We start from the raw sequence: 13,645 nt of genomic DNA, 5'->3' as shown, positions 1-13,645 counted from the left end.
TATATATATATATGATCCACGGCTTATATAATGAATTAGAACTTGACAAAATTGCTAATTTGCTAAAATTCCTTCAAAGTAAACACAGTTGTTATGCTGCTTTGCTCTTAGTACTAGCGCCAAATGGGGTTTTTTGCATTCCTGATGTTCTCCTGTCCCCTCCAATCAGAATCACAAAGATGTATGTAAGTTCTGGACCAAGCTGAAACTTGTAAATACGTCACTGAAGACAACAGACAGCTGAGGCTCTTTTATGATTTTAAATAATATCACCAATTTAACTCTGAGAAGTAGCGTTTCTTTTCATTGAGGGCAACATTGATGCATGTGGATACATGTTGGGACAGGAGCAAGTCATAATAAAAATGCCAGATGAACTTGACAAAATATAGTCATATAAGTGCACCAGCTCGTATTAATTTAATAGGGTTATTCAGTATAATATGATTTATTCATATTATTTTTCTGGATTTTACTCATATTAACGATCAACTTATAAAGCAACAATAGTTAAGAGTAAGAAAATTCCTTCAGCATATTCATGATGTATTAACACTTAATGAGTCATATTTACAGAAATAAACTAGAGGGTTTTAAAAAATTGATTTTATGAGTACTAATCTTTTTTAATTAGATTAGTTAAATTTTTTTACCCTTACCATGAACTGACAAACCAACCGTTTGGTAGAGCACTATTAAAAAAAAATAAAATCAACATATATTTAGTGTTTTTGAGCTGCATCAAGGGTCATAATTCTGTTTAGTAAGACCTTCATTACCAAAGTATGTAAAAAAGGTATCCTTTTTTTTCAAAGTTTACCAAAAAACAGTCATACTGTCATGCTAAATTTCCTTGTTCTTGACATCCAGATTGGAGAAGGGAAAGACAAATTAACCATTTATTGTCACAGTGACTTCTGGTGGATTTTTGTTGCTTTACGTACTCCAAGGCACTCCAGCTAAACCAAAAACATGACTGTTAGGTTAAATTATAACTCCAAATTGTCCCTAGGTGTGAGTGAGAGAGTAAATGGTTGTTTGTCTCGTGTGTCTCTATGTGTGGCCCTGTGATGGACTTGTGACCTCCCCAGGGTGTACCTCTCCCCTCACACGGTGACTGCTGGATATGGGCACCAGTGACCCTGAAAGGAAGAAGCGGGTATAGATGATGGATGGCAAGATGTCAAATAAAAAAAAAAAACTGTGAGATTGCCTATATGTCCACTCCTGAGACACAGAAGGAAAAAGGTTTTGGTATTTAGATTTTTTTTTCATAGTTTAGGTATTAGGGTTGAAAGTAAAAAATTCCTTTCATAAATGTTATTTATTTAGATTTTATTAAATGTCTATTACACTGGACATTGGGTCTGGCTTGATATATATTTTTTTACTTAATGAAACTGTTTTGATGAAAAAAATAGAGGTATAGTTTAACATAATGCAATATGTGTAATTACCTATATAATTGCCATTGCAAAGTTTTACATTATTGTGTATTCTAAATAAAAAAACAAAGTTTTCCTTTTCACTCACTATTACCAATAAATTCCATGAACCTAACTTACGGTATTTATTCAAGTATAATACATAAAATTTAATCCATAAAATCATCCATAAAGTTGGGGGGTAGTACTATACTCAGATAAATATCTTTACTTATGTATTTTAACTGAAATATCGGCTTCATTCTCAAAACGGCTTAGTCCGGAAATGAGACCGCGTCATAAAAAGCAGTTGAAGTGAGCTTACCTCTGACACTCCTCTGTGCTTCAGAGCGAGATAATAACGGATCCAGGCAGGTGACATGATGTGAAAAAAGGGGGAGAAAGGCAGTCCTGCACCTTAGTAACGATAACGAACTAAAGACATAAGTGTGTGACCGAGCCGCTCCTGGTACAACAACAAACACATGTTCGTCTGTAATGGCTGCCGTCTACCGGTGTTCTGAAAAAGTTTGTATCCCTGAAAAATGTTTCCCCACCAGAGGGGGCGCTCGCGAGTAGGAAGTAATCTGCTTTTCCCCCACAAGATGGTCCAAATCTCATGTGAAGTCTCTGACTTTTGTGTTGGCGCCTCCTGGTGGACTATGTGTAAAATGCCAGAATTCATATAATGCTGCTACAGCTGATATATATTTGTTGTCAAAATACCTTTTAGTACATATGTTGTTAAAATAAAATGAACAGTCCAATGATCATTTTACTGATATGTATAAAGACTGCAAAGGCTGAAAAATCTTGAAGTCTGTATGAAATTGGAGGTAGTTTGAGGATTAATATTTTTATGCTTTTTAAGCTCAAAAAAGGTGGGGTCGTATTATATATGAGATCGTATTATACACGAATAAATATGATAGCTTTTCATCCATATTGGCTGGCTTGTGTCTTCACATTGTTCCTCTTCAGGCTCCTCAAAACTGTTACGTCTTCCTCTGAACTTCCACATACCCGCTCTACTATCTCACCTTCCTCCTCCTCATCTTTAGCAATAGAAATGATCTTTGAAAGACAATTTGTCACTTTCCTCCCCTGCTGCCATATAATGTTGATATGGGGATTTCCACCATATTGAAAATGGAAGTGCGTGTGCTCTGTTGGCCACATCTCAACAAAKGTGACATCAGTAGAAAGCCCAAGATGTCCTCTTTACAGCACAGTGGGATACAGATTGCAAGTGTAATATTTAGGGGCTGAATATCATGTCCCTACTGAGGACAAATATAATTTGGTGAGTCTCAACTGCAAATCCGTACAACTTGACATGTATGCAAACATGCTGCCACAACAATATTAAACCTTCAGAATGTCACTCGGTAGTCTTGTGCCATAGCAGGAAGCTCACTCGTTAATGCCTGAAGACCCCACTCAGATGCTGTTTGTTCAGCAGTACGCAGCATGAACCTGGTGCTGCCCCAGCTCAAACCATCTCTGCATATTTTCTCAGTGTACATCAGCACACACTGCAGCATGTGCTCGTCCTTGGCTCAAGCTTAGCCACATGGCAGATCCGCCTGCGTCTGCTGAACTTTTCACATCACGCACAGACCTTTACTATGAAACCATTGAAGTGCTGATGTTTGAGCGGTATCAGTCGCATCAGCTCCTTTTTGTTTCCACTCCTGTCTCAGCAACAAGGGTTTGGTCACAGCTTACATTAAGCGCCTCGCCTCTGAAAAGTTTATGTGTTTCCTCCTAGCTGACCTCTTCTTGGCTCATTTTCGAGGTCGTCATGACGTGATGCTTTTTATTTTGCCTCATCAGGCTGACATGTGTTTGTCCTCTGTGGTAATTAGGATTTAATTAAAGTGGTTACAATGAACTCTGTGTCACCCTGTAAGAACTGTGTGGTTTTGTGTAAAGTGTAATAACTGAATTCTCATATCCAGCATTGCCCTCTTTGGCACCAGACATCCTTTTCCCTTCGAGTAATCAACTACTCTCCCTCTGCTGAAGCACCTCCAAACAGAGGAAAACATGACATCACTAAACTACTTCTCTTTTTTTTCTCATTCCAGTCTCCTTGAGCAGAGCAGAATGCAGTAGATATCTTAACAAATACATACGGTGCAAAAGCAAACTTCCAGCCAAACAAGTCCTGGATTATTCAGTTCTGCCTCCTCCTCAGTCTAGGTTCAAAATGAATTTCTTCACTGGCAGCAGGATCCATTGCCAAAGTCTCATTAACAAAAAACTATGTGATTGATATCCCACAACTATTGTTTCTCTCAAAAAGACTTTTGCATATCTGTTTTTTTTTTCTCAGACTGGACAGATGARACTAATTCAAACTGAATTTCTCTCTGCATTGAGGCCATATAATTTACAGCACTGAACATGAGCTCATGTCCAGCACGGTTTCAAAGAGTAAAATCTGGAGTTAGTCTAAGGAGAGGATTCAGAAAAAGCAGATTACAAGGTTATATATTTAACTGGCAACAGGTGGATTCAGTATATTTTTAATGATCTTCATTAGGCTGATTTTGTGCATGTGGACAGGCTGGAAATGTTCCATGTTTCATTTTTAACACTATTTTTCCATCTGTTTCTGAGAATAGGGCTGAGATGAGGACGATGCAGCAAAGGAAGATACAGTATGATAGATAAAGTAAAAAAAAAAAAAAACACAGAGATTAGTTAAGTGGTGGAAAAATTAGGTATTCAAATTTTTGTTAAACTTAGAACAATTTGAAATACAGTGTGACATCTTTGTTTTTGTTAATGTAAATTTTTATGAATAAGAAACATTTAAAGAAAAATATTTGAAACACTTGAATACTGAATTTAACCCTAACCCTAATTACTGAAGACTAAGTACATCTGTTTTCAGGCATTTATTTTTTATTTTTTAATATTACACTGTGCTGCTTTTTGTGGATGATGTGGTCTTTTTGGCTTCATCAGATCGTGATCTCCAGCTCTCACTGGAGCGGTTCACAGCTGAGTGTGAAGCGGCCAGGATGAGGATCAGTGCCTCCAAATCCGAGACTATGGTCTTGAGACGGAAAAGGGTAGGGTGCCTTCTCCGCATCAGGGAGGAGGTCCTGCCACAAGTGAAGGAGTTTAAGTATCTCGTGGGCTTGTTCACGAATGAGGGAGGAATGGAACAGGGTAGATCGATGGGCAGATTGGTGTGATGTGGACGCTGTACCGATCTGTCGTGGTGAAGTGAGAGCTGAGCCAAAAGGCAAAGCTCTCAATGTACCAGTCGATCTACATTCTTACGCTCATCTATGGTCACAAGCTTTGGGAAGTGACCGAAAGAACAAGATCGCAGATACAAGTGGCTGAAATGAGTTTCTTTCACAGGGTGTCAGGGCTCTCCCTTAGAGATAGGGTGAGAAGCTTGATCATCCAGGAGGGACTCRGAGTAGAGCCGCTGCTCCTCCACATCGAGAGGAGCCAGTTGAGGTGGTTCATCTGGTCAGGATGCCTCCTGGACGCCTCCCTGGTGAGGTGTTCTGGGCACGTCCCACTGGGAGGAGGCCCAGAGAAAGACCCAGGACACACTGGAGGTACTGTTTCTCGGCTGGCCTGGGAACACCTTGGGATTCCCCCAGAGGAGTTGGCCCAAGTGGCTGGAGAGAGGGAAGTCTGGGTCTCTCTGCTTAGGCTGCTGCCCCCGTGACCCGACCCCGGATAAGTGGAAGAAAATTGACAGACACGATTCATCAAAGCCCTGCCCACTGACAACAGAAAGTGACTTTTCTTGGCTTGGAAAGCTCCATCTCTGATCCTCTTGGTCTAATCAGCAACAAATTGTGTCAGAACACAGATGAGAACTTCATCTCACTTGCTTTTGAGCACAAACATTTTTTAGTGAAAGGCATAATCATGGCGGAGTGGCAAAGTCAGACATCACGCTGTTGGCTTACGTTTGGCTCTAAATTCCACAAATTTCAGCCAATCTGCACCAAATTCACTGTGGTCGATCCTAATCCACCCCACTACAGGAATGCAGTCCAATTTTGGAGGAACGTGGCCTAATTACCCCACAGCACCCCCTACAATTGATAAAAAGGTAGCCCCAAGCCATGCTTTGACCTGGAATTCTGAAATTTGGTACACGTGTAATGTCTCAGGACCAAAAAAAAGTCTTTGGGAGTCATGATCCAACCCCCACTGGAGGTCGGCCATTTTGGATCAAAGCTGCCAATTTGTCTCTTTTCTTGCACATGTATCTGAGCTAAGTTCTCCTACTGCTTTGAACATGCAAAACAAGATTGCGGATACAAGTGGCCGAAATGAGTTTCCTCTTTAGCCACATGCTTGTATTCTTCTCTCAACACTGACTGGTGGCGGGATGGTGTTTGTGTGTGTGTGTGTGTGGCAGAGTGGTGAATGCTGATGCCTTGTTGTTTGCACACGGTTAGCTCTAAATCACACATACTGTACATGATCAGATCTGCACCAAAGTTAGAGTGCATCAACAAGAAGACCTGCCAAACACATTAATGTGTTAGTTTGATGAGATCACTCTAGCCCCGCCCACTTAACACACGGTTGGCTCTTAATTACACATGCGTGAATCAATCTGCACCAAATTTTATGTGCATCATCGGGGAAACCTGCTCAGCATGTTTGTGTAGTAGTTTCACAAGATTGCTTTAGCCCTGCCCACTTTGCCTACAGTTGGCTCTAAATCACACGCATATGGTAAGTAAACTGAACTTATATAGCACTTTATCAAGTAGCCCTGGACCCCAAAGCACTTTACACTTACAGACATTCACCCATTCACACACTGATGATGGTAAGCTACATTGTAGCCACAGCTGCCCTGGGACAYGCTGACAGAGGCAGGGCTGCCATGCACCGGTGCCACCGGACCCTCTGACCACCATCAGTAGACAAGGCGGATGAAGTGTCTTGCCCAAGGACACAACAACTGAAACGGCTGGATGGGGGATCAAACCRGCAATTTTCTGGTTTCAGGACGACTCCCCTAACCACTCCACCAAAGCTGCTCGTACTAATCCAATCTCATGATTGATCTGAACCACATTTTATTTGCATCAAAAGGGAGACCTGCTCAGCATGTTTGTGTAGTAGTTTCACCAGATCACTTTAGCCCCTCATACATCTGTCTGTCCATCCGTACGTCTGTTCACATTATGAGATTATTTAAATAATGAAGGCCTGTAATGATTCCAACAAAAGAACTAACAGTTKGTCACTACTGAAAAGTGAAGGGGGACAGCGACATTTGGTGTCGAGTTCTATCTTGTTTTGTTTGGTGCTGATTAGGCTCGGTCACACACAGAGAGTGACTCTGGGCATGACTGGAGTTTTTAGATCTGAAGAATGTAGCTTCGTAAACTGGACACTTACTTGGTTTTCTGCATAATATTTGGACATCCARTTTTYGAACACTTTCTTACAATCAGATTATGCCTTCAGAGTCAGTGTTCTGGCCAGGCTAAAAACCTCAGTCCTATAGAATAATGACTCGCCAACTCCTCTGTTTTTGACCGACAAAATAACAACAGCAGAAACTAGTGCCCCCACCTATTTTTGTGTGATAAACTTTGGTATCAAGTCAAATAAACAAGGACGTWGTACCAATATTCATTATGCTAACTTCCTGCTGATTTTATCCATTTTTAAGTGCACTAACCTCTATCTTCCTCCGTAAAAGGAGAGCTTCTGTAAAGGCTGGTTTATGCTTAGAGTATTGGTCACCCTGTTAAGTGACAAAATATTGCGTAACTTCTGTCTGCTCTCCCACTGCTTGCCCGGTGACWGCCGTCGTGCACATTGCCCCCAGTCAGAACTCTGTGGACCTTGGGGCAGATGAGCAGCTGGTTTGATCCTATATTAAACGCATCGTCAGTACCGTTAAAAACAAATAAAAAATCCTCYTCAGACTCTTCACTCAACACAATCCTTGACTGAAAAAACAAAATAAAACACAACAATATCCAGCCATCACTATTGTTATTTATGTACGTATCTATGAGATTTGAAAATTAAAGGTTGTTAATGGYTTTGTAAATGAAAACAAATTCAGCTGAGCTTCAGAATATTATTTCCCCCACTGGCTGTCAAAATCAAGTACAGAAAATTTTTTGTCACTGGTTTATAACCAAACACACTCGTTGTTATAAATATATATTTATAAGTCTCTTAAGAATAAGGTAAGAAAAAAAGATTTTTTACATGACTCCATCTTGTTGTTTTTCCAGGTGGCAGCACTGGAACATCTCCCACCACCTCCAGCGCAGGAACTCCTTCTCCATCTGGTGCGGCACACCTCCTGTCCCCCTCCTGCTCCCCACCTACTTTTCACTTGACCCCAAACACATTCAATGTGGGCTGCAGAGAAAGCCAGCTTTGCAACTTGGGTTTGTCGGAGTACCCGGCCTGCGCTCGTAGCAATATGGCGGCACTGCAGGGCTACGGTGGCCTGGCTGACAGTTCCTATGGACGCCTCCAAGCTGCAGGGGGCGCTGTAGCCTCTGCTCAGCCCTCTGAATCCTTCTTACCACAGAGGACTTCCTCCTTGATTGCAGCTGGCATGCAGGGCAGTACTCATGCCTCGTTGACCGGGAACGGAGGTGGCAGCAGTGTGGCTGGAAAGATGGATGCCTACGGTGGTCAGCTTGGCTCTTTCCCAGCCTCTCAGCTACAGTATGTGATGCAAGCTGGTGGTAGCGCCAGCTCTGCACCGTCCTCTTCATCAGGATCCTCTCCTTCTTCTGCTCACATGTTCACTGGAAGCCACCACCATGTGCAGCAAGGCTCCTACAATGCTTTCTCCCTCCACAACCCCTACAACTTGTATGGATACAACTTCCCCACCTCCCCTCGCCTGGCCGCCAGCCCCGAGAAGCCCCAGGGCGGGTTGCTGTGCTCCTCTGCTCCTGCTGGAGCCTTTGCTGAGCGCCAGTATTTGTCCAATGGAAGCATGGACTCTATGCACATGATTGGCAACACCGGCAGCAGCTCCTGTGATGGACGTCAGTATGGCTCCTCCTCTCAGATGTCCATGCACATGGTGTAAAAACMGGAACTGAACACCACAGAGATCCATGTTGCTGAACATATTCAGGTGAAAATCAAAACTCGTACCAATAATATTATGCAGTGCATTCAGAAATGCTCCACCATTCACAAAGCATAAGAAAGTAAGTAGCAGTGTTGTATGAAAATCATAGACCAGCTTCTGTCTGACAGCAAACCAACAACAAACTCAGATCGGTAGAAAAAGAAAGGGCAAAGGCTCTCGTTCAGAGGCGTGTGGAATAGTTAAGGTGCAATAACAGAAACAGCTTCTTTAAGTGACTCACTTTTCATGTTTTGGGACTCAAAGGTCATTTCTCTCCATCCTGCAGCCAAAAGAAATTTTCACTTTGATCCAGGAGTTTTAACTTAATACAGCACTTGTGCCGTTTTGGTTCAGGAATGTCAAAGAGTGAACGGACCGCTGTCATGGTTGAGGTTTTGAACGGAATGAAATCGACAACTGGACAAGCTCTCCAAACAAGTCATTACACTACATTCATGCAGGAGAAGAGCAATCTGGACAATGTARCAGAACCAAACGTGATAAAAATGAAGAAAATGTTCTGTTATTTTAAAAAACTTCTACATATGAAATCAGGACTTTATCATACAACTTCATTCATGTGTTTTTCCTCATAGACTGTCACTATGATTGAGTGAATTGTGTTTTCAAGCCTTGATATATACGAAATGGTGAATGCAATCAATAGGATAAGCTTAAAATGTTGTGTGAAAAGTTAAAAAACAAGAGTTAGCATAAAAGAGTAAACTGTTGTGGTGTGTTTTTGAAATGTGTATTTAAATGTTGGGCAGTATAGCAATTTTCCCATTCAGTCTGTTGATAAAATGTGTGAAAAAGGGAAATATCAAAGTATTTCTTCTGTGAGGCATTTTAAAATAAATGTACATACATGTGCTAAGCACGTAAAACCCTAAATAAACATCTTACTTCATATACATGCCTTTTGATTTTTTTGTTTGCAAAATGTTTTTATTAAAATACAGCGTCTTAATTAATTTGCAGTCAAAAATAATGTAACAATATTTTTCAGTTCATATTGTCTGAATAACATCTTGTGAAGACCTCATCAAATCAAAATAAACCCTTCTGTAAAAAGAATATTTGGATTTGTAAAATAATTTTTATTTAAGATGAACAGATAAAGTAAGTTTATAAATGAAAAAATAGCTTATGGTGTTGCAATCTGTCGTTTGGGTTGTCTTTTATATGGTTCTTTGTGTTTTTGTTTTTTTCATCTGGTGCTTCAGTGCCTCAGTGTTCCGTGTGCCATTCCTCATCCCTTCCTCAGTCAGCTCCTCATATCAGTACTTTCCCACTCTGTTGTTACTTGGAATCAGCTCAGCTGCTGATAGTTTCTCATAGCTCTATATAACCTCTCTTTTCTCCACCTCCTTACCTGGTCATTGTGTCACTTCCCCAGAGTTGAACTCCGTGTCACCACATTAAGTTTTGCTCTATCAACAGCTTTTTGTTTTGTTTAATAAATTGTTTTATTTTTCCCTTCACCTGAAGTTCTCCTGTGATGTCTGCCACCTGAGTCCAATCCCCTGTGCACCCTTAAAGAATGATCCAGCCACTCCAGGACACAGCAGATATATTGTCTTCTGAACTTTCAGACTGGCWGTGTCAGAATCCTACTCATCTCCAGAGGCTAAAGGCAGAAATGGCAGATTACCAGGACAAGTTTGCCAGACTGGTGGGTACGATAACTAAGTCGACAGACTTAAAGCCCTTTTTGTGTACCGTCTTCTGGAAAAAAAAAGTTATTGTCCACACCAGTCCTACTGGCCATACCTACTGAGAAGAGCAGTATGATTGAGGACCTTTTAAACCCAGCCATTTTCAGAGCCAGCAGCTCATCCAGAGCCCCACATACCTGAWACTCCTGGCCCTACAGCAGAACATCCTGGAACAGGCTCAAATAAAACGACTCCTCGCTTTCCAGCGCTCCACAATCGTCTCCGACAATGCCTCGCTCTCAAGCCCTCCTCAGAGGGTCTTTGACGGTACCTCACTCTCCTATTCACCACAGAGGGGTTCTTTCACCCCCTGCACATGACAGCAGCTCTCACTATGGTCTCCACATCTACAGCAACTCCCACTATGGTCACTGCATCTGTTGCAACTTCCACAGTGGTCTCCAAGCACGCTGCAGCCTTCTTCAAGGTGGTCTCGGCCACTGCAGTTCCCACTCCTGAGGGTTCTTTGCTCATTGAAACCCTTTATATGTTCTCCTAATCTGGTCCATCCATCATTCTCCTCCTCTGGTTCATCATCTACATCCACSTCTCCCATGCTCCCTGGGTTCCACATCTGCTCCTGAGACCTTGTGTTTCCACTTCTACCACAGCCTCACTAGAACATCCCTTCCTGAGTTACCAGGACCATCTACATCCTCTGCTCCTGGCCCACTTACACCCTTCCCACTCTCTTTGGTTCCAGAGTCTCTAGTCTCTTTGGCCCCAGAGTCTCTAGTCTCTTTGGCTCCAGAGTTTCTAGCCTCTTCGGCTCCAGAGTCTCCAGTCTCTTCAGCTCCAGAATTTCCATGTCCTGGTCAGAATCAGCTYCAGCAGAGTCTTCAGTTTCACTAAAGCCCTTGGTTCCTGCTTTACTGTCTCCTGGTTCCATGACTGTTCCCACAGGTTCCTGGGCTGCTGCCAGTGACTTCAGTCCATCTCTGTCTTCTGGCCCATCTTCACCTTTGAGTCCTTTGACCCACCCACCTTCAGTCCTTTCAGAGTCTTTCACAGTTCTAGCTTTGTGAGCCCCAGTCCACCTGCCTGAACTCTCGCCTTGTACTGGATGTACCTCATCCATCCTTAGAGATTTTGTTTATTTCTCAGTTAGCCCCTGCTGGTTTTTGGTTGTTTTTCTGTGTACCTACCACCCTGTTTTTTTGCCCCCTCCTCCCACCCGAGTCAGATGCAGTTTTGTTTTGGATGTCATAGACCACCCTTAAGGGGTAGGGTACTGTCGCAATCTATGCCTTTTGGGTTGTCTTTTATACTTTTTTTTGTGTTTTTGTTGTTTCATCTGGTACTTCGGTGCCTCAGTGGCCGTTTCCAACAAGGTTTTTTAATGCACATTTTGAAGTATCGCATCAGAAAAGATGAATGGAAACGGCATGATTCAAAAAAACCTCTGATTCACATAAAAGTTGACACGCTCACTTAAGGTGGTTTTTGTTTTTTCGAAAAAGTCAGAAAACAAATGACACAACTCAAGAGTGTGTTCTCTGCTTTAAAAACACAAATCTGCTCTGCAACACATCATAGGCTTTAAACACKGGCACAATGCATCCATCATAAACTAAACTGGAAGACAAAGACCCTGAAAAGACAAACTCCTCTCCCTTCTGGTTCTATTTATTATGTGAATGAAGAATAAAGGTCTTGTGCAATCAGCTAAACTGCTTCAAGTGCAAAAAATGTGGCCCCTGTTTAACAACACAGAAACCCAACCCCCCACCCCCCATAATAATTTMAGCCTCCAAAGGGGGTGAGGGGTGGGAGACTGTCCTGCTTTGTGGTTCCCATTTTGTTGCTCCTGCAGGAACTCCAGGGATACAGCCAAACCCAATCAGCATCCATTACACGCATGTCTTCTGAGCAGCTCTCTTCAGTCACTTCCTATCTTTTGCACAGCTCCAACCATGAAATATCATTTCTGAACCATCATCAGAAACCCATGGGGGTGCAAGACCATTGAGACAGCAGCCCGTTATTAGAAACACCTGTTTTTCAAGCATGACTTCAAATAATGAGTGGAGTGATGCACCAAAGAGGAGCACATGATTTCATGACTTGGCTGAACTCCACCTGTCTGGGCATTATTTCCAATAATTATTCACATTATTTGTCTGATATGTACCCCAAGTCTTTGTTCAAGAAACAAGACTCACCCATTCGCCCCAACTTGTCTTTACCAGCAATTTACCTCAGGGGGCTTTTAAATGAGATGTAAGAGGAGTGGTGGGTAAGAGCACATAGAGAGGTGGTATGACATAATTTAAAGCAGGTCTGTTTTTAAGCCATGAACCATCCATCAGAGCCTTAAGTGGAAAAGAATGACCCGAGCCACTCTCTGACCTTCACTGTTGCTTCTTCGATCAAAGTCAAATCAGGCAAATGGCTCTTGACTGATTAATGGTACAGTGTGGCCACCTTGTCATAAAACTTAACGAAACTGAATTTCAGGCCTGAGTATTTTAACAAGGTCCTCTGACAGAGATGCTGCTTCCAGCCCAATTTGAATGACAGCCTGCTGATTGAAAGGCATCTCCTGATCAGCCAGTCGCAGCCCCGGATCTGACTCTCTGAACACATCTTAGACATATTGAGTCTAAAATTGCTCTCTGGGGGAATTTTACTCTGACCACAGAGAGCCAAGACCATGCGTAAAAAAGCCTGAAATCATTTCTGAGAATCTGTTTTTCATAGTGTGTGAGTTTCTATCAGACATTTCAATCAGAAAACCTTAGTAAACTATTGCCCTCTTGTGTTTAATCTCTTTTTATGTTTGAGATTTCTCAACTTTACAGTAAATTATCACAGACACAAGACTTAGATGCTCTTTTCTGAGGTGTTACTCTGTGTATTGAAACAATAAATCATTATTTTTTCAAAGAATCTTTCTTATACCTTCAGCCATAAGACACCATTTTTTACACCTCTTTTTTTCTTTTGGGAACATCTTGAAACCATTCGGAATAGATAGAATCATGATACCAATGCCAAGCTTTATAAAAAGGAGGTAGAGTCTAGAGACATGGCCACAGTCTGTATAGATCTCTGAAGTAGAGTCAGTTCATCTTAATGAGTCACAACATATTTATGATTATATTTAATGTTTTAGAAAAGATATGCCCTCAAACACCAAAAGTCATTCATGTCTTTATTCAAATAAGTCTAATCTCAAAAATGTTATAGCATTTCATTTGAATTGTATTATTTAAACCTTTCCACTAGTGTTGGATGGGTATCGTTAAAGTCCATGACCCACCATGTTTTCAAGTTATATATCCAACAAAATATGACATGTTTCACTGAAATTCTTTAAAATAACGCTAAATAGTTTTAAAATGATTTTTAATGAGTTTTCTAGCTGTTGCTCTGAAAAAGTT

At 41.6% G+C, this 13,645-nt stretch overlaps 1 protein-coding gene across 1 annotated transcript in view; it reads left to right on the top strand.

Moving 5' to 3' along the window:
* Nucleotides 1-9,456, top strand: part of tbx15 (T-box transcription factor 15) — a 25,165-nt gene extending 15,709 nt beyond the window's left edge. The window contains exon 9 of the mRNA XM_014031033.1: nt 7,682-9,456. Within this exon, the coding sequence (XP_013886487.1) occupies nt 7,682-8,499 (818 nt within the window). The 3' untranslated portion in view covers nt 8,500-9,456. The remainder of the gene's footprint in view (nt 1-7,681) is intronic.
* The last annotated feature ends 4,189 nt before the right edge of the window (nt 9,457-13,645 follow it).

The sequence above is a fragment of the Austrofundulus limnaeus genome, unplaced genomic scaffold (genome assembly GCF_001266775.1).
Source record: "Austrofundulus limnaeus strain Quisiro unplaced genomic scaffold, Austrofundulus_limnaeus-1.0 Scaffold1163, whole genome shotgun sequence".
NCBI lineage: Eukaryota > Metazoa > Chordata > Actinopteri > Cyprinodontiformes > Rivulidae > Austrofundulus > Austrofundulus limnaeus.
This window is presented reverse-complemented; position numbering and strand designations above follow the sequence as displayed.